Source organism: Sphaerodactylus townsendi, linkage group LG04 (assembly GCF_021028975.2).
Source record: "Sphaerodactylus townsendi isolate TG3544 linkage group LG04, MPM_Stown_v2.3, whole genome shotgun sequence".
Classification (NCBI taxonomy): Eukaryota; Metazoa; Chordata; class Lepidosauria; order Squamata; family Sphaerodactylidae; genus Sphaerodactylus; species Sphaerodactylus townsendi.
Window position 1 is genome coordinate 73696019 of NC_059428.1, and position 19518 is coordinate 73715536.

The 19518-nt window shown below is 42.8% G+C and overlaps 1 protein-coding gene across 1 annotated transcript; it reads right to left on the reverse strand.

Moving 5' to 3' along the window:
• Nucleotides 1-2281: 2281 nt before the first annotated feature.
• Nucleotides 2282-18776, reverse strand: ATP6AP2 (ATPase H+ transporting accessory protein 2). The gene is made up of 9 exons (XM_048493281.1): nt 18622-18776; nt 13660-13790; nt 12826-12954; nt 11705-11800; nt 11388-11525; nt 10818-10871; nt 9460-9609; nt 5048-5164; nt 2282-4090 (listed from the first exon to the last, which is right to left on the reverse strand). Exons 1-9 carry the CDS (start codon nt 18677-18679, stop codon nt 3896-3898), a joined length of 1068 nt encoding a protein of 355 aa, XP_048349238.1. The 5' UTR covers nt 18680-18776; the 3' UTR covers nt 2282-3895.
• Nucleotides 18777-19518: the final 742 nt, after the last annotated feature.

A 19518-nucleotide genomic window follows, 5' to 3' on the forward strand; every position in this document is an offset into this window, starting at 1 on the left:
CCTTTCGTGTTCTTTGATTTGTGTCTGAGCACTGCATTTGGTGGTTCCTATGTAGATTTGTCCACAGCTACATGGTATGCGGTAGACTCCTGCAGTAGCTAGAGGATCCTTCCTATCCTTTGCTGAACGTAGCATTTGTTGAATTTTCTTAGTGGGTCTGTAGATTGTTTGTAGGTTATGCTTCTTCATCAGTTTTCCTATGTGGTCAGTGGTTCTCTTAATGAAAAACACTAGAGTCAAGACAGTGACTAATCAGCTCCACAAAGACACAGGATAACTATAGACAATCAAAGGGAACAAAGGCCAGACTACTTCTATTCAGATGCCTCACCTATTGACTTTGCTATCTCCATTGTTACTCACATGCTACACTTCATTGTTACTCTCTTGCCAGGCCACTCCTATTCAGATGCCCTCACCTATTGACCTTTACTCACAGGTATATATACTCCACTTGCTTTCCTTTCCAACTATCAGATCCTCTGAAGATGCCAGCCACAGACACAGGCAAAACATCAGGAGAAAATGCTGCTAGAACAAGGCCATACAGCCCGGAAACCACATAGCACCCCAATCTACTTGTCTGTTTAGTCCATGACTTACCTTTTTCTGTTTTATTCATGTTTGATTTCTATATAAAATGTCTTGTGAACTAAGCTGTTCTGAAGTACTGCTTTGAGTGCTTCAAGATATTGCCGCCTCTTCCATCAAATGAGTTCTAATGCTATAGTTGCCCCATACACCCGCAGCACTAAGCCTTGCTCTGTCCCACTGAGGAGGGGCTCAGGGACAGCCAAATGCAAAAGTGAACTGTTACCTCAGGACTTGTCCAAAATTTCCTTTAAGAATGAAGAACACCGAGGGAGCTGGCTGTCAGTCTAATTTACTGTCATAGCAGTTACATGTCTCTGGATTATTTATTTGATAATGAGGCTTGCTTATTTGATAATTACACTTTCAGGATTGCTTACTGCAGCTCTAAGTAAGAAACAGGCAGGCACACAATTTTTTTTTGTACCTGCTTGGCCTTGGCAGTTGGAAAGTGGAACACATCTGTTACAGGAAATAAGCAATAAACTATTGGAATTGCTCTGCATATTGGAAGTATGCAAATACAAATCTTTGCATATTGGTTTTGAGCTTATAGTGAACGTTTTTTCTCACCTTTTTCCCTTCAGCCTTTGCAACTGCCATGAGGTATGTTAGAGGGAGGCTGGTCCAATCATCCATCAAATTTCTTGACAGAACAAATGAATCCTTGTCTCCTTAGTCCTTCCTACAGCACAATGGCTAACGTGCAGAAAGTGGCCTTGTACTGACAATTGTGCATTAGGGTGTTCTTTCACTGTCTGAAGAACATAACAGGATTAAGAACTGAACCTCCGGCTCATTTCAGGGAAGTGCTGGAATACCTCAGCTGTTCCTCATTGTCACCAAAGGCCATAACAAAGGTGGGATGGGGTCTTGCTCTATTTAGAGCTTATGCTGTTTTCACTATTACTATACAAGAATATATTTCCTAATAAGCCACTATTTTAAATTATTTAGGAATCGAACCATTCTAATAAATGAGGGACTAAAAGCAGTAACTGAGAATAGCCATCAGATACAGGTAACAAAGATTATTTCACATCAATTTGAAGACATTTTATAATGCATTGTAAATGGGAACAGGCACACAAAAATATGGACCCTAAAAGACACAGGATAAGCAAGCTCTTAATATGCCCAAATTTTAAAATTTCCAGCAGCATAGCTGATCAGTGACAAGTGGTCTATGTCACAATGGTGCTACAAAGCCTAATGTGGTCAGATCTTTACTTCATTCTACTATTGCTGATGCTTAAGACTCAAGTTTAGCAAACCCACCACCTGACCTATCCTAACAGTATTTGGTCTTCCACAATTCAGAGATAACAGTTAGTGCATTAATTTCAATTGGACTAAATGGTTCAGAGTCATCTTACACATGTGCTCATTCCATTATTACACTCTCACACAATTTTCTATAGATCTTTTCAATGTAGGTAATAAATTATTCCTAGGTTTTTGTGCATTCTTCCTCAGTTCTCACACTTTCTTCCCTCTCATCTGAGGGCCACACCAGCTTAATGGCAGAGGAGTTTTTCTGCTGGGTGTCCCATGTTTTGTTGTTACACTAAGCAATTCAGAAATAAAGTTCCTGTTTCTCTATGAAAATAAGAGTTTAAGCATACTAGAACGGGCTTACAAAATAAATGATGTTTGCTTTGAGAACATGAATACCATAATAGCCCCACTATAACCAGGAGATAATCATGTATTTATTGTATGTCATTAAATTAGCAGTGGGGAGCAAATCTCATATTTCTGCAAGAACACAATATCAGACAATGGTTGAGTAAAGGTGACATTTTTGTTAAATCAAAAAATCCCTTCTTTTAGTAGTGTTGATAGTCTGTATCAAGCCAAAGCCCAAGTTGTATATGTAACAAAGTTTACACCTATCGCTCTACAATATGAAATATATATTAAATTAACAATGATAGTTCTAGGTTACCCATTCAGTGTTTCATATTGAAGCAGCTTTTAATTGTCAAGGTCAACATGACATGGACTGTGTTGCAACATGCTGAGGGACATAGGAAATATCACACCGTTAGATAAAAAGTAATGCACAGGGTTGCTGTGCAGTTTACAATACTTAACTTTCTTGGAAGAAACTACGTTGCTTCAGAACCCTGAGGTGGATCTACTTTAAAATTTATTCATTCAGGGACTACTGGTGGTATTAGCCTGTGTCTGTGAAGTGTGTAAGTCACAGCTACCATAGTGACCTCACAGGGACTTTTCAAGGCAACAGACTTCAGCAGTGGTTTGCCATTGCCTTAGTGATCTCCCATCCTCAAACAAACCATGGCTGCCCCTGCTTGGCTTCTCATATCAGCTAGCTGAGGCTATCCAGCTCTGGATATTTATCAGTATACGAAAAATGACTGAGTGACTTGCATATGCACTCAATTCTGCAAGTATATACAACCTTCAATTTGCATTGAGAAACTATGTTTGCTTACTTTCACAAAACAGCTTACTTTCCACACTACAACATTTGTGGATATCTGACACATGACTGCTACAAGCACCATGCACCTTAACAAATGTGCAATCAAGTTCACATCTGCGCCTCATTGCAATTGTAGACCGAGTTCATCTACTTCAAGCCTATTTCAACAGGTTTAGACTAGATGAACACTTAACAGGATGGCAGTGTCTTTTTGACAGTCCATAGTCACTCTCAAATTGTCCTCTGCATAGAATAAGATATTAATAAAGCTAAGCTTACTAATGAAATCTTCTCTAAAATAATTCATCCCATTGCAACTAGGCAGTAACTTGTATCACTGCTTATGTTTTTCCTTATTCTGGGTAACTTCTGCATGAAATTTTCACATAAATGTTCACTTTATTCAAAGTTTGTATACGGTAGCTCACAAGTATAAACACAGAACCCAGATTTTAAAACAAGGCATTCCACCAAAGGACCTTATATAGTAAAGATTCATACACGCAGTCCAAAGTATTTACACTGAACATTCACAATTAATTCAGTACCTAACATTGGCTCAACATCCTAAACTCTCGGTGTAAGGAATTTAACATGAAACAAGTTGCTAACTTACTTTCAGTGCATTGCAAGTAGATCATACTTTCACAACCATTGCACTTCCCAGCTTTGCCAACTGACTGTTCAAATTAACAAAACTTCACAGAGATGGTTGAATTGAAAGGAGACTTCTAGTGCAATCCAGAAAAGAGTTACTCCACTCTTAAGTCAATTGAAGTCAGTGGCCTAGACTGAAGTAATTCTGTTCTGGGTTGCACTGTTAGTCTTCCTTAGATTTCAATTAGCTGGTGCTTAATCCATCCTGATCTTCTGGTTGGTCATCCTGTAAATGATGCTGTCGTAGCCTGGATCCATATTCCAGAGGTTGTAGGAAATGACAATCACAGCTATGATCAGGGCTATCATGATCCACAGACATATGTTGAAGACCACAGCATAGTTAAAGTTGTATGGATATCCTATGTTATATTGATTTTCAGGGATGGTCTATGGCAAGAGAAGAAAAAAAACTATTATTTAATATTCAGACAGAAAAATACAGATTGCCCCCAAGAAATACACAAAATGTTCTGGGTAAATACAAACTGCGCTTTGTCCAAGTTTACAGTTGCAACCAGTGTACATTTCTAATGAAACGACTCTTCCCCATCAGCAGTGGGCAGAGGTGGAGCTGCAATGGGGACATCTGGGGCGGCTCACCCAGGGCGCCGCCATTGCAGGCACGGGGGGTGTGTGTGTGTGTGTGTGTGTGTGTGTGTGTGTGTGTGTGTGTGTGTGTGTGTGTGTGTGTGTGTGTGTGTGTGTGTGTGTGTGTGTGTGTGTGTGTGTGGACGTGTTGGGGGGAGTGCAGGCAGTTTGTGTGCTGAGCACTTTTTCCCCTCCCTTCAACACTGGCAGTGGACAACGTACTTCAGGAATTACTATTCTGAAATTTATGACTTCTTAATGACATTTCTAGTATTCATAGGAGAAGTTTAAAACTACAGTGGCAAAAGAGTTTGAAAGTTAGACTAGCCCAAATATTTTAATTTTAGAGAATGACAGTTGGCTCATTCTGATTTGAAAATCACTTCAGAAAAAGTTGCACAGCAAGTGCATGTATTGCAATTGTGTGCCTGTAGATTAAAATTTTAGAAAACAGGTAAGTAGATTAGATGTAAGAGCCTGTTATTTTATGAAATTTCTGCTGAATAAACCTTGCTTCACATTAAAACTGAAGCAACCACACTCAGATATCTTCAAAATAACTTTAAAAATAACTTAAAAGTTCTTAAAAGGAAGGCTGGGAAAGGGAAGAGACCAAGGAAGCTCAAGGAATGATGTAGATACTTTATTATTGCCATACTGCATTTTGAATAACTTACTTGGATATGCCTCTAAAATGCAGAATAGAATTCTGGACTGAAGTGGAAAGCTGCATTAAGATTAAACGGTTATACGAACCTTTGAGGTTTCCAAGATAGATCGTGACTTCCTCACAAAAGGTGTGTCATAGGTCTTCACAGTCATAACTTCCACCACTGCACTGCCACCATAGAGATTGTACATCTTATCTGCAAACTGAAAAGTTTAAAACTCTATGAAGTATGGCATTAAGAGAAGACAGATCATGTGACAGAAGGTGTACCATTTAGTTGCAACTGACAAGAGCAGTGTGGGACCCTCTTAAGCTCTGTTCATTTCTAGATCTGTTAATGTGCCTCAGCAATCTGTAGATAGAATAGTCTGCCCATCAGGACTGAAGCCCTGCCTCCATTACAATGAGACAGGCCACAAATACAATCTGGAAAATACTTGAAGAAAAAATGAACAATCAGGAAAACTGTCTCTAAGCTACAATTTTAAGAGGTAGTGTGGGATTATCACATTGATCCCTTCCGCACCTGCAGAATAATGCACTTTCAATCCACTTTGAAGCTAGATTTTACTGTGCGGAATAGCAAAATCCACTTTCAAACAATTGTGGAAGTGGATCGAATGTGCATTATTCTGCATGTCTCCAGGCCCCCTATTCTCAGTTCAGGATTGGTGACGCTGGACTTTAAGCAAGAAAGTGCAGAGAAGTTTCCCAGTTTGGTTTTCCTCTCATAGAAGTCTTGTGCAACATGAAAAAGTGCTGCTACAAAAGCACCAGTGAAGCACAGTGAGTTTCTCCTAAGCAAAGAAAAGAGAACTGTAAATCGTGAGGCTTTCTTAAAAACATTTTAACACTGTTAGGTGACAAGGAGCACAGTATTTTTAAGGAAATGATTCAAGGAGCAGCAGTGGCGTAGGAGGTTAAGAGCTCATGTATCTAATCTGGAGGAACCAGGTTTGATTCCCAGCTCTGCCGCCTGAGCTGTGGAGGCTTATCTGGGGAATTCAGATTAGCCTGTGCACTCCCACACACGCCAGCTGGGTGACCTTGGGCAAGTCACAGCTTCTCGGAGCTCTCTCAGCCCCACCTACCTCACAGGGTGTTTGTTGTGAGGGGGGAAGGGCAAGGAGATTGTAAGCCCCTTTGAGTCTCCTACAGGAGAGAAAGGGGGGGATATAAATCCAAACTCTTCTTCTTCTTCTTTCATTGTAAGATTTTTACAAGGGATCTTGCTTATAAGGTGTTACTGCAACCCTCTTCACTTCTTCAGCGTATGTGGCTACAATATATTTTTTAAATTCGATTTGATAAACCGCCCTACCCCCAAAGGGCTCAGGGCGGTGTACAATAGCAAATAACAAGACAATAAAACAAATAGAATAGCCCCAATTAAAACCATACAAAACCTTAAAACTATTAAAACTATAGCAGCAGTAACCTACAAAAAAGAATGATAATAAAAGGCGTCTGGGCTCAAACCCCAGTGGACAAACCCTGGGTGGGCGGGGGTAGGCAGATGGTCAGATATATAGCCAGTGCGTGGGCAACAAAAGAGGGGTGGGCTCAGTGGCCGGCCCCCCCAAAAGCCCGATGGAACAACACAATTTTGCAGGCCCTGCGGAACTCTCTGAAGTCCCTTAGGGCCCTAACTGCTGGAGGAAGAGTGTTCCACCAGGCAGGGGCCAGGGCAGTAAATGCCCTGGCCCGCGTGGAGGCCAGCCGCATCATGGAGGGCCCGGGAACCACCAACCGATTCGCCTCCGCTGATCAGAGGACGCGACTCGGGACATATGGGGTGAGACGGTCCCGTAGATATGAGGGCCCCTGGCAGTAAAGGGACTTAAAGGTCAAAACCAACACCTTGAAGACGATCTGGAATTCCACTGGGAGCCAATGCAGGCGGCACAACATGGGGGTGATATGGTCTCTGACTGAGACCCCTGTGAGAAGGCGAGCTGCCGCATTTTGGACCAGCTTCAGTTTCTGGATCAGCCGCAAGGGAAGGCCCGCGTAGAGCGAATTATAATAATCCAGCCTGGAGGTGACTGTTGCATGGATCACCGTGGCCAGGTCGGTCTGGGAGAGATAGGGGGCCAGTCGCCAGGCTTGGCGGAGATGGAAGAAAGCAACCCGGGTTATATGTGCCACCTGGGTCTCCATGGAAAGAGACAAATCCAGGTGGATGCCCAGGTTGCGAACGGAAGGGGTTGATGTCAAAGAGACCCCCTCCAGCACCCATGGCTGAAAACCCCCAGCCCCCCCTTCACGGCCCAGCCAAAGGACCTCCGTCTTCATTGGATTAAGTTTTAACCTGCTCTGATTCAACCAACCAGCAACCGCCTCCAGACAATGCTGTAGAGCTGCAGGGGCGGCGGCCGTCCCCGCCTCCATCAACAGAATGAGCTGAGTGTCATCAGCATATTGATGACAGATCAGCACAAAGCTCTGTACCAGCCGAGCAAGGGGTTGCATATAGATGTTAATTAACAGCGGGGACAACAAAGCTCCCTGAGGCACACCACAAGTAAGTGGGCGCCGCAGGGAGGCCTGGTCCCCGCACCACACTTGCTGACTTCGCTCCCGGAGAAACGAGGCAAGCCACTGAAGGGCAGTGCCCCGCACCCCGCACAAAAGATTGTGATTGACCACATCAAACGCTGTGGTAAGATCCAAGAGCACCAGCAGCGCCGATCCGCCTCGGTCAAGCTGAGCACGGAGCGTATCTGTGACGGCAACAAGGACAATCTCTGTCCCATGCCCAGCACAGAAGCTGGACTGGAAGGGATCAAGGGCCGATGTGTCCTCCAGGAAGCCCTGAAGCTGCTCCAACACCACTCTCTCAATTACCTTCCCCAGAAACGAAAGATTCGAAACGGGGCGGTAATTGGCCAGATCACTAGGATCTAAGGATGGTCTTTTCAAGAGTGGGCGGACCACTGCCTCCTTCAGCCCACCAGGAAACACTCCTTGCTCACGGGAGCAATTGATGATATTCAACAGGTGAGGCCATAACTCCTCACGGCAGGTTTTAATCAGCCACGAGGGGCACGGATCCAGAGGGAAGGTAGTAGGTCTAAAAGCAGCCAGGACCCTGTCAACACTGGCCTTGGCGAGCAGGGAAAACTGGTCCAAATAAGGACCTGAAGACGGCCACGGAGCCTCCAGTGAAGACATGCCCGCGAGGATCACCAGGGAGAGGCGAGACGCGGAGATATCATCTGGTGGAGAGCGCCAGCAGCAGGAAGCGCGGGATTCCGTGATCCTAGCAACTCTCCCGTGTGCTGGGCCCTGGCACCTTTTATTAGGGTTTACAATAGGGGAGGCAATATGGGCGGACCCATAGGCGGGAGAATATCATATGACACATAACATCATGGGGCTGCCTACGTGCGGGAGGAAGCGTCCGTGTCTGGGTCCAATCCACACCTGGGGGCAAGAGCCCCTTTGTCCCTTTGTCTGGGACACCTGGTGACCGTGAGTCAGGCATCTCATGACCTGTGACTCACGGGGGACTGGGGGGTGGGGGAGCGTGTGCGCCCAGAAGGCCGTAGCTGGCACTGGCATTCCAAGCGCTCTATCTACGGTTCTGCTGGGTTCGCGGGCTCCATCCCTACACTCCAGTTCGCTAATTGTATCAAGGGTGGCAGGAAGGTCATGGTGGAGCGACGTGACTTTATCCGCAAAGATGCTCATAAAGCCCTCACAGCCAAGAGCCAACTGGGGATGTTTAGAGCCCTCATTTAACGAGGACAAAGATCGAATAATGCGAAACAATTGGGCTGGGCGAGAGCTAGCAGATGCAAGAGAGGAGGAAAAGTAATCTCTCTTTGCCCCCTTCGTCGCCATCTCATAGGCCTTCATAAACGTCCTATAAGATGTTCGCGCAGCTTTGTCACGAGACTTCCTCCACATTCGCTCTAGTCGTCTAAGCTCCCGTTTCATACGGCGTAGCTCCTCGGTGTACCATGGAGAGAGCCTAGCGCGGCAGTGTAGAGGATGCCGGGGAGCAATCACCTCGATGGCGTCGGAAAGCCTGGAATTCCTTCAAAAACATGTGCCCAGAGTAATCTGATTGTCTTCTGTTGTTTGCAGTTGTTAATTTATAAATACCCAACCAGACAGAACAGACAAAACAGATTCTTCCAACATTGTGTATACTTCTTCCTCAAGTAACGGTGATCTACCAGTCACTTACAAATGCATTATTAAGGTCCACCAGGACTACAGATTTTGATTTGACCTTTCATCCACTGATATCTATCCCTATTTACCACATCCTCTCACCTGGTTTTTACATACTCAGATCTAGTGGGTAGTCAAAGAATGCTTCCTTCCTTGTCACCAACAAAAAAAAGATGGTTAGACCCAACCTACTATTACACAATCTGTTAATGAAGGAGGAAGCATTCAGTCAGGTCGTGGGAAAAGGAAAACATTCCCTTGCTTGACCAGTGCTTCTGTTACCCAGCAAATCCTTCATTTAACCATTTCCATTTACCTTTTGCAGTGAGTCTGCAAGAATTTGAGAGGCATCCTTAAACTGCTGAGAGTCCTCTCCATACCGCTTACCAATTTCTTCCAACCCAGAAAGTTCCAAGGAGTACAGGTCTGGTGAATGATCCTTTGCTAAATGCTTGTGCCTGGAAAGCTTGAGACAGGAGTGGGAAAAATAAGGAGGGGGAATGAGAAAAATGTCAAAATGAAAAGCATATTTTCAATTAAAAAACCTTTTTTACATTCTGGAGAAATGTATTCATTTGTCTAATTCACAGACAAATTTGCGAATGGAAAATTTAAAGTATGAATATATTTCAAACTGTAACATGGTGTGCACTTTTTGGCATACTAATATGAAAGGGACGATATGACCCGTTTTGGGGCACTGGTGGGGGAAATTACCACTTTTAATTAGGCCTGCCAACTGGTTAAATTATTAGTTGTGCTCTTAATTGACAGATTTGCATGTTAGAACCCTATTGTAGGTTGTAGGGGATGTTGAAGAGAGTGCCAGAACTTACTATCATTAATGTCTCTGATCCTCAACATAGCCCCATCTGTGGATACTTAAATCAGGAGAGTGGGATTATGAACAGCTGAAACAGATGTGTATGGATCTGAGGAAAAGCTGTTTTGCAGAAAAATCTGCAGATGGACAAAATCTGTACAATTGTCCATACATGCGCCATCTTTGTAGTGGCCCCACTCTATGCAATAGCCTGCCTGAGGAGGCCAGGAAAGCCTTCCCGCTCCTACGAAAGCAAGCTGCATAAAACAGAATTGTTCAGGAGGGCATTGTTATAAAGATAATAAGGTTGCATGGTAACAGTCAGTCCAGGAAAATGCACTGTTTCTTCTGACATACCACATTCTGCATTATTTAAATAAAGCATAAATATGAACTTTTAAACTGCAGCTCCGCTTCAGGTTTCTGCACTTCCTAGTCCTATTTACATTGCTTACTAGATGAATCATCCTATTGATTGTATTAATTTACCCTGTGCAATCTACCTTGCATCCCAGTAAAAAAGGTGGATTATGATTAACAAATAAAATAATCTTGCTGCTTGACAGCCAAACTAGTATCTACCAGGATGTCTGTATTCTACAGCTGTTCATTTGGAAATATCATTTATTCAGAAACTATACATGTTGTTTCTTCTTTCCAGTTCAAAGTTTTCTCAGCCAGCTGGCCTGAAAAGTTAACACGTTTGGAAAATTACATAGCATCTACTGCTACTGAGCCTGGGGCCAAATGGCAGCCTTCTTTTGTCCAGATTCTGCCAGTGGGGTGCCAGCTGTCAATCCCACAGTCAAATTAAATGGTTTTGTTTTTTTTTAAACAGAGCCTTTGCTTACCAAGCTTGTGATATCTTGCAGGATTTGTAATTCTGACAGAAATAGCAGATCCACCTAAGGAAAGAATATACTTATTTTTCACAGGAATCAAATGACAACTTTTAATTCACGGTGAAGAGTCCAAGTAAGTTTATATGTTCTGTTAGTAAATTAATTCTCACATCTGGCATTGGAGCCAACATCATCACACTTCTGTTTACCAACTAATCATTTAATTACTAAGTCAGTGACAAATGGATTTCAGTTACGATTAAATCATACCTTGAAATGTTCATGTCTGACTGATATGACTGAATTAAATCAGTGGGAACGCTCTGCACTGTGCATAGCTGGAAGTTAAGCAACTATCCTTGCTAATAATGCCAACGGGTCCTCACAATGAAGACAGAAACATTAGTCATATATACCTAATACTTGACAATGGATAAAACAGTGACAGATGGTGCAGAAGAAACCCCCACCCTCTGAAAATTTCATTCTGCAAAATGAGAACAGAGGTAAGAATTTTAAATAAAGAACACGTGTGGATTTTAAAAGAAAATTCACGTCCAATATGTAGTCATATCTTACTTCATTGTTTCTGCTCAGAGAATTGAGGGGTAGAGAAGCCAGAATGGAATTATCCTGGAATAATCTATTCCGAAGCTGTCGCTGTGTGACCGAAAGGTCCTCAAACACAGAGTTTGCCTTTCCTACCATGTATACTCTCTGAAAAAAAATTGTACAATACAACAGTGCATTCATACTAAATGGCTTTGAGAACAGACATTCAGAACAAGCAACTCATTTCAAACAATATAACTTTTATAGGATTTTTTTAAAGTTATGCAGAATGATTTAACATTTTAACTTGGGTCAAGTGCTTTCAGAAAGGAATTGGTACTTACCTCTTCACTAGGAGCAAGCTGCACTACTACAGGGGTTTCCTCAGAAAACAAGGTATGAATGGTATTTGCAACACTATCCAGGTTGAAAGGAACTGTCTAGAACAATATAAAATGCCAGTTTATGGAAATGAGAACATTGTACATCTGCCTAATTGTTTATGCATTATATACAACCATATTCAGTCATCAGCCACTTCTGAAAAACCAATTCTGCTTTAATTGTAGTAAGGGTATCTATATGCAAAAACTACACTAGCTAGTTCCCCGAAAGTTACAGAAACATGTAATTCTACAGTTACGGTTAAAAGAACTGCATTAAAGATGAAGATGCATCAACGTGTATTTTTAGCATCATTTTAGCACTTTTCTTCAATGAAGACTTTGGACTTCCTGCCTCCTGACTACATGTTGGTTTCTTTTTAATGGGCTGTCCCAACTTTTTTTGCTTTAGGAAGTCTTAACTGACAGCAGTTTTGTTTTGAAGATGGTAAAGCTGGGCTACCATTTGGTGTTTGGGGCTTGGTGTTTGGGGCAGGGGGAGGGTGGGGGGCAGGACTAGCAGTGGGCCAAAATAATCCACTAAATGCAGCAATACATATGGACGAGACTGGATTGCTCCAGTCGTTTTTAAGAATTCTGATACTTATAAAGAATTGGGGGGATTATAGATTTTCTTTGCCTTGCCAAACAGGATTACCTCTGCAAGAGACAAGCAGATGATATTTATGGAAATATGAACCAATATTTCTTCTGGGGATCCTGTAGAGGTGACTGGTCACAGAGGGAAATTTAATGTACTTTCTAACCCAAGCAGTTTTTACAAACTTGCAAGAACAGGAGGTATCAACAATGAAGCCTCACAGTGCCTTTTCACACAGAAGATAAGAGGCTTCAGTACAGATTTACAAAAAAACCCAAGCTTTTCAAAAGTCAATACATAGATCTCAGTGCCTTGTGGTTTTCCACCAAAGTTTGCAACTTAGCTATAAATTGGCACACAGAATTGAAGCATTCAGTGCAAAAGAAGTGAACAAGTATTGCTTTATAAAAACTCTTTTATATGTGTACACAGATAGAAGCAAACAGAAAAACAACTTCATCTGCAGCATTTTAGTACTTACATTCTCAACTGGGTAAGAGATACTATTCTCAGGTAGCGTCAACTTATCTATCCCTGTTACTGTGACCAGAACCGTAGCTCGAGGACGTCGGAAGAGATTACCCACTGCAAGGCCAGGCCAGGCTAGGTCCTATAATCAAACAGAGGTTGTGCTTCACATTAAGCTTTTAAAAAGAAATGGCAGAAGAAAAAGGAACAATGCAAGTTAGGCTCAAATGAAAAACCTATTTCCAATCTATAATAATGAAGGAGGAGGAGAAGAAGAAGAGGAAGAAGAGTTTTGATTGATAGCTTCCCTTTCTCTCCTGTAGGAGACTCAAAGGGGCTTACAATCTCCTTGCCCTTCCCCCCTCACAACAAACACCCTGTGAGTTAGGTGGGGCTGAGAGAGCTCTGAGAAGCTGTGACAAGCCCAAGGTCACCCAGCTGGTGTGTGTTGGAGTACACAGGCTAATCTAGTTCCCCAGATAAGCCTCCATAGCTCAAGTGGCAGAGCAGGGAATCAAACCCGGTTCTCCAGATTGGAGTGCACCTGCTCTTAACCATTATGCCACTGCTGCTCCTTAGAGTGTGTGACTCACCCATTCTCAAAGGGTTGTTTTGAGAATAAAAATATATGTAATCCTACATATAGCAAATATGATACCCAGTGGAGACCAATTTCAGTTGCAGGGGCAACAAAAGATAAAACTGTAATAAATATGATTTGGCTAAACATGTTTCACATAAGCAAAATCCACTCCCCAAACAGCACAGTGTGATGAGATACACAACTTTAATCATAAAAAGTAGTGACGATTACTGTGACTGAAGAGAGACACAATGAACTACATACTTCCTCAATAGAGAAGCCCATGGATAATGCAGCCAGGTCTGGAATTCGTTCTCCAGGTATCGGCCAGCTTCCCTGACGGAAAATGACTGACTCAGGAGATCGTAATACATTAAATTCATTAGCAAAAACACCTGAAATAGAAAGAAAAGCCTGGTAAAATTACTTTTTAAGAAATAACATGCACAGAATCCTTTTGCTGATCTTCAGCAAGCTGCAGAATAAGACTATCACTTCAGATTACAGGCGAGGGAAATCTAATTTTCAACATTCCTGTATGTAAAAATTAATCTGTCTGCACAGTGAAAACAACTTTATCAGACTAAAATGTCTGTTGCTGAAGTCGTGCCCGCAAAGCCGCAAGGACGAGACGAGACGCGGAGATATCATCTGGTGGAGAGAGCCAGCAACAGGAAGCGCGGGATCCCGTGATCCTGGCAACTCTGCCGTGTGCTCGTCCCTTGCACCTTTTATTAGGGTTTCACTAGGGGCGTGTAAAGGGGTCGGACAGGCGGGAGGTCGGGAGAGCGGGAGATCATCATGTGATGCATGATCTCATCAGGCTGCTACGTGCAGGAGGAAGCATCCGCGTCTGGGTCTAATCCTCACCTGAGGGCAAGGGCCCTTTTGTCCCTTTGTATGGGACACCTGGTGACCGCGAGTCAGGCAGTTCATGACCCATGACTCACGGGGGAGCGGGGGTTGGGGGAGCGTGTGCGCCCAGAAGGCCGTAGCTGGCACCGGCATTCCAGGCGCTCTTTCTACGGTTCTGCTGGGTTCGCGGGCTCACCCCTACATGTTGCCTGTTATGCTTATTTTCTATTTATAGTAAGGTTCAAATACAGGAACATATTTTTTTTAAAAAAAACACTTTCTTACCTCCAGCCCATTCTAGTACTTGACATTCTACTATACCATTCTGATGCATGGTTAGACAACATTTACAGAAAACATCATTTGAACTTGAGTTCTCTTTTACCTACAAGATTATACTATGTCACTACTAAAGCAGGCACTAATGGAATGGAAAGATACCAGAACGGATGACTAAATATGGAAGCAGATCAATCCAGTTTCAAGCAATTTTCAGGCTCTTTCCTAGCAAAGCTGTCCTGCACAGAAACTAGAAAGGAAGCACTGGCACAAGGATACTGAAAGGGCACCTTGCACATACTGCATGGATTGGATGTTAGGGAAGGCTCCCTCCATTCCCATCCAGGGAATTTAATGTCAGATCAGCAAGCTAGCACTTGAATCACAACTTAAAAAAAACCCAGTAACAACCACAACTTGGCATGTCCAGTTCTACTGCTATCCCCCATACCTGGGGTCTCCAACCCTTTTGAGGCTGCAGGGACATTTGGAATTCTAACATGGCATGGTGGGAGCAGCAACAAAATGGCCCCTGCCATAAAGCCAGCCATAAAATGACCGCCACAGCTTAACTTCACGAACACAGTGTAGATTCTTGTGCTGCAGTTGTAGCTGCTGCCAAGGCAAATTAAAAAATGTGTGCAGCCAATGAAATATCCAACAGTCAATCAGAAGTCCTGCTGGGTAAAAGCTCTACTTGGCCTCACCTACTTCCTAAAAAAAGTGTTTCTGCAGGCACCATGGCACCATGCTGGGGATCCGTATACACCTCATTACCTCTGACTCTGGAAACTGGTAGCTAGCAACTCTGATAGGTTTGTATTTGGCCCAGGATTCTGACAACAGAATTATACTATCAGACTGACACCAAGAACTTCCAGTAGGCTCAGTTCTCCAGCTACCACAGTCTCCTTCATTTGTTCTAAGCAAGTTAACCTTGAAAGTAGTAAGATTATATAAAAACAAAGCAGATATTGACTGTAAACATGTGCCCTTCTACATTTACATCACCAGTATGGCATCTGTAAATATTTTCTACCCCTCAGGTCATTAGAATATAGATGAAGGAAGTGATTCAAGATTACTTTCCTAAAACTGCAATCTTGTTTCGGTGCAGCTTCTCTGTACCAGTAAAAGGGGAGTGGGGACATACTCGCCAATCACCAGATTAACAGCTTGGGAGCTATGGCCCCTTCCGCACACGCAGAATAATGCACTTTCAATGCACTTTGAAGCTGAATTTTACTGTGCAGAATAGCAAAATCCACTTTCAAACTATTGAACTGCAGCTGACTCAGGATAGAGTAGCTCAAGTACAGCATTTAAGGTGAATCTTATCATGTTAATAGGGTAGATTATGGTAGCTGTACTTACCCTCAAAGACGAGACTTTTAAAAATCTTTATACAGCTTAAGACAGATGAATGTTCAACAGATACAAATAAACAGGGTGGATAAAAATAAATGATTTTTTTAAATTAGATTTTTAAAATTTTACTCAGACTTTAAATAAAATGATTTTTGAGGGGGGGGGGGAATCAATTTAAAGACACTTTTTTCTGTTTAGTCCAAAGGTTATTCATCATGACACATAGATTAGTTTTTTTAATTATGTAGCATGAGCCTATATATTCAGGCAATGTTTAAAAAGTTTTTGCTAAATGAATTGCATTATACTCTTCCAGAGGTTTCTGTAAGATTATTTATGGCAATTTTTTCAACCTAGAAAATATTATCATAGATGCTTGGTTTTGCACTTCTCAAAACTGTGAATTTGTGTCTGCAGAGACAAGATGCCTCTTCTTCATGGCAAAAATACTATAAATTAAACATACAGAGCTGAGAAAAGATCTTAATCCCATTGCTCCTTTGCAAATCTTTGTACATAAACTCAGCCCCTTACCTCTTAAGTGCTAAGTTTTGAGAAGTTCAATAAAAAATATTGTTTGGAGTGGAATAGATCTGCACAAGGAGCTAAGTGTAAGGAAGGAGGTGCAAGCTGTAAAAATTAAAGTGAAACTTAATTAAACTACTCCACTAGTCTTGGGATCTTTGTATATATAATCTGAAGCTTATCATATTTTCTCCCTGATAGAGAAAACTTATATTTGCAGCAGGCTGTAAAAGAACCAGACAATTTTCCCAGTGTAATTCCATCCAAATATTTGATGCAATATCAACCTAAAACAGAGAAACCAAAGCAGAATGTGCTTCCTCATCACTAAACTCAAGACAGCAACATCTACCCAACAATTTATGGTAAGAAAAGCAGCACTTGCTACTTTAATCTTTAGAGCACTCTGTTCCAGCAGCTGCCATCTTGACCAATTATCAGGTGATAACATCCTTTACAGACTTTTCATAGTCATTCTCTTAATGGAAAGACAATGGCATGGATCCAACTCCTCCAGATAGCCCTCCCCCAGCATAAGGAGACTCCCTCTGACCTCAGTGGCACTGACAAAAGGAAGTCTTCAAACTTGAGCCTTTAAAAGGAAAGGTGAAGTACTAATTTTTTTTTGCTCAGAGATGTCATAGGATAGAGGTAGGAGCCACCACATTGGAAATGTATATCTATTAACTTTTACAATACTGATAACAATGGAAAGAAACAGAGATAATTTCTTGTGCAGTACCATGAGATTGATAGCAGCCAGAATATGGCTAAACCAGCTTGTTGTGTAGATCATAGGAATGAATTAATCCAAGAATTTAAAAGGGAACTTGTTCTCACTTAGACAACAATCTTCACCACATACAAGACAGCCTCCTTCCAATTCAACAGTTCTGCTCTTAACGGTCTGCACATATGAAAATACACTACACTAGCAGAAGCAGAACTCAAAAAGTGCAAGCTAGGACTGGTTGCAGTCACTGCTATTCTCCATAATGGTTCCTCTACTACTGAGAGACTAAGGGGTAACCTAAAAGTTTTATATCTTCTCAACAGTGAGAAAAAGCAGATTAAGAGAATGCCAATTTGAATTAAAGGAGGGCAAGCTGAATGAGCTGTTCAACTCTTTTGCTGCTTTTGCACTAAGGGTGGGGGAGGGAGTATACTGGTAAGTAGGATGTTGTGGGTTTTCTGGGTTGTATGTATTCCAGTAGTATTTTCTCCTAACGTTTTGCCGGTGGCCAGCCACAAATGCAGGCAAAACGTCAGGAGAAAATATTACTGGAACACCGCCATACAGTCCAAAAAACCCACAGCATCCTAATGATTCCGGCCGCGAAAGCCTTCAACAACATACCAGTAAGTATTTTTCCTCGTACCTGCAGCAGCAGCAGCAAGGATATGGTATGATGTTACCAGAAAAATAGCCCAAAGCAAGCAGCCTCTCCCTCCTTTTCAGTAAAATTTTGCAGCCATCCATAGGTCCCTTCCATTTTTTAAAGGTGATTATTTATACAAAACTGCCCCATAGCAGCTATCTTGGCTAACCGATACCACATTTCACATTAGTGCAAGCAGTATACTGGAGAACCTACATGGAGTAAAAGACTGGAATGCACAGGCACCAAACAGCTTTACTTACTGTAAATTCAATGCCTGTTCTGCTTTTAACGCTGCTTTTAAGCTGCTATTAAGTGGTTATATACCCTAAGTTGTTATATACTTAACAGCTCCCTTTATTTTTACTCTTAGAGATGCCATACTGGTTGCCAAGATAATCGGAAGAACCCAAAATGGCTCACGTTACAATTTCTAATACCGCCATGAGAAACAAAAACTGAAGACAAATTACAACCGAAACAAATGAACGATGACAGACCATAACTGCAAAACGGTTTCACCAGATGCCAGAACTTCCCGTATTCCTCCCCACCCCCAGCATTTAAGCCTCTGCCTATTGACCTCCCAACCTATTACTACCAACAGGGATGCAGCCCCACTCCCCTCACCTGTGGGTTTCCACTGAGGGGGGGATCCACATCACAGCCTCCACCCCGAGCTCCGCGCCTTGACCGCCCGCGACTAGATTACCCCTATCCCCTCCTTCATTCACCCGCGAAAGGTCTAACGGACAAGGATCACTACCGACTGAGCCTGCGGTAATCGCTGTGGAGCACCCCGGCAGATCGAGAGCTTTACCTGCCACAAGCGCCGCTACCGCACAAAGCGCCAGCCCGGTGCCCCTCAGCCCCGACATCACTGCTACTGGCAACCTAGCCAAAATCAGGCGAAAAAGGAAGTATGCTGCTCCCAGCCTTCAACTTCAGCCGGCCTCTGGCTCTGATTGACAAGACAACTACCCATTCACATATAATGAGGAACTGGGGGAAAAGGCGGGCCTACTACGTAAGAAAGCCCTCGGACCAATGATAACGCCAGCAAAGACAATCCCACGTGCTCCTACCGTCTATACGTCCTAAGGTGGGTCATGGGACTCACTTGAAAGAAGGTTGCCCTCGTAGAAGGCAGGACTTCGAATTTGAGTGATGGCCACATTAGCCATTCAAAAACTAAACGATCTGTTGTCTTCGAAACGCTCTCTTTGGCGAGAGAGTATCAAGCATGCGCAGATGAAAAGTGGTCGACGGCCGGAGATGGGGCTGTTCTCACACAGTAGCAGAAAACTTTACCAATCGAAACACCAGGGAGGGATCCCCCCTTCTCACCCCCCTCGCGCGCTTAAATATTTTTCCACAGGCCGTACATAAAGAGATAGGCGGGTTCTGCTGTCAGATTGACAAGGGAGGGACTAATGAAAGTCTGAAGGATCTCCTCTGTGTTCCAATGCAATTAGAGAGCTTGACATGTACTTGACAAAGGGAGGGGGACGGCTTGGGGACTGACAACGGTGGGAGGGTCTGTCTGATGAATTATTTGCTTTTGGGTGTCCGCGCATGCGCAGGTTATGGATTGTTTCATTTTGAGGAAAGGCTGCAGATTTCAGCGGTGAGGAACATGGATGGTTTCGTAAAGACCTGATAGCAGATTCATCCAGACAGACCGGATTTATTAATTTGTAAAATGCGTTATTTTTTC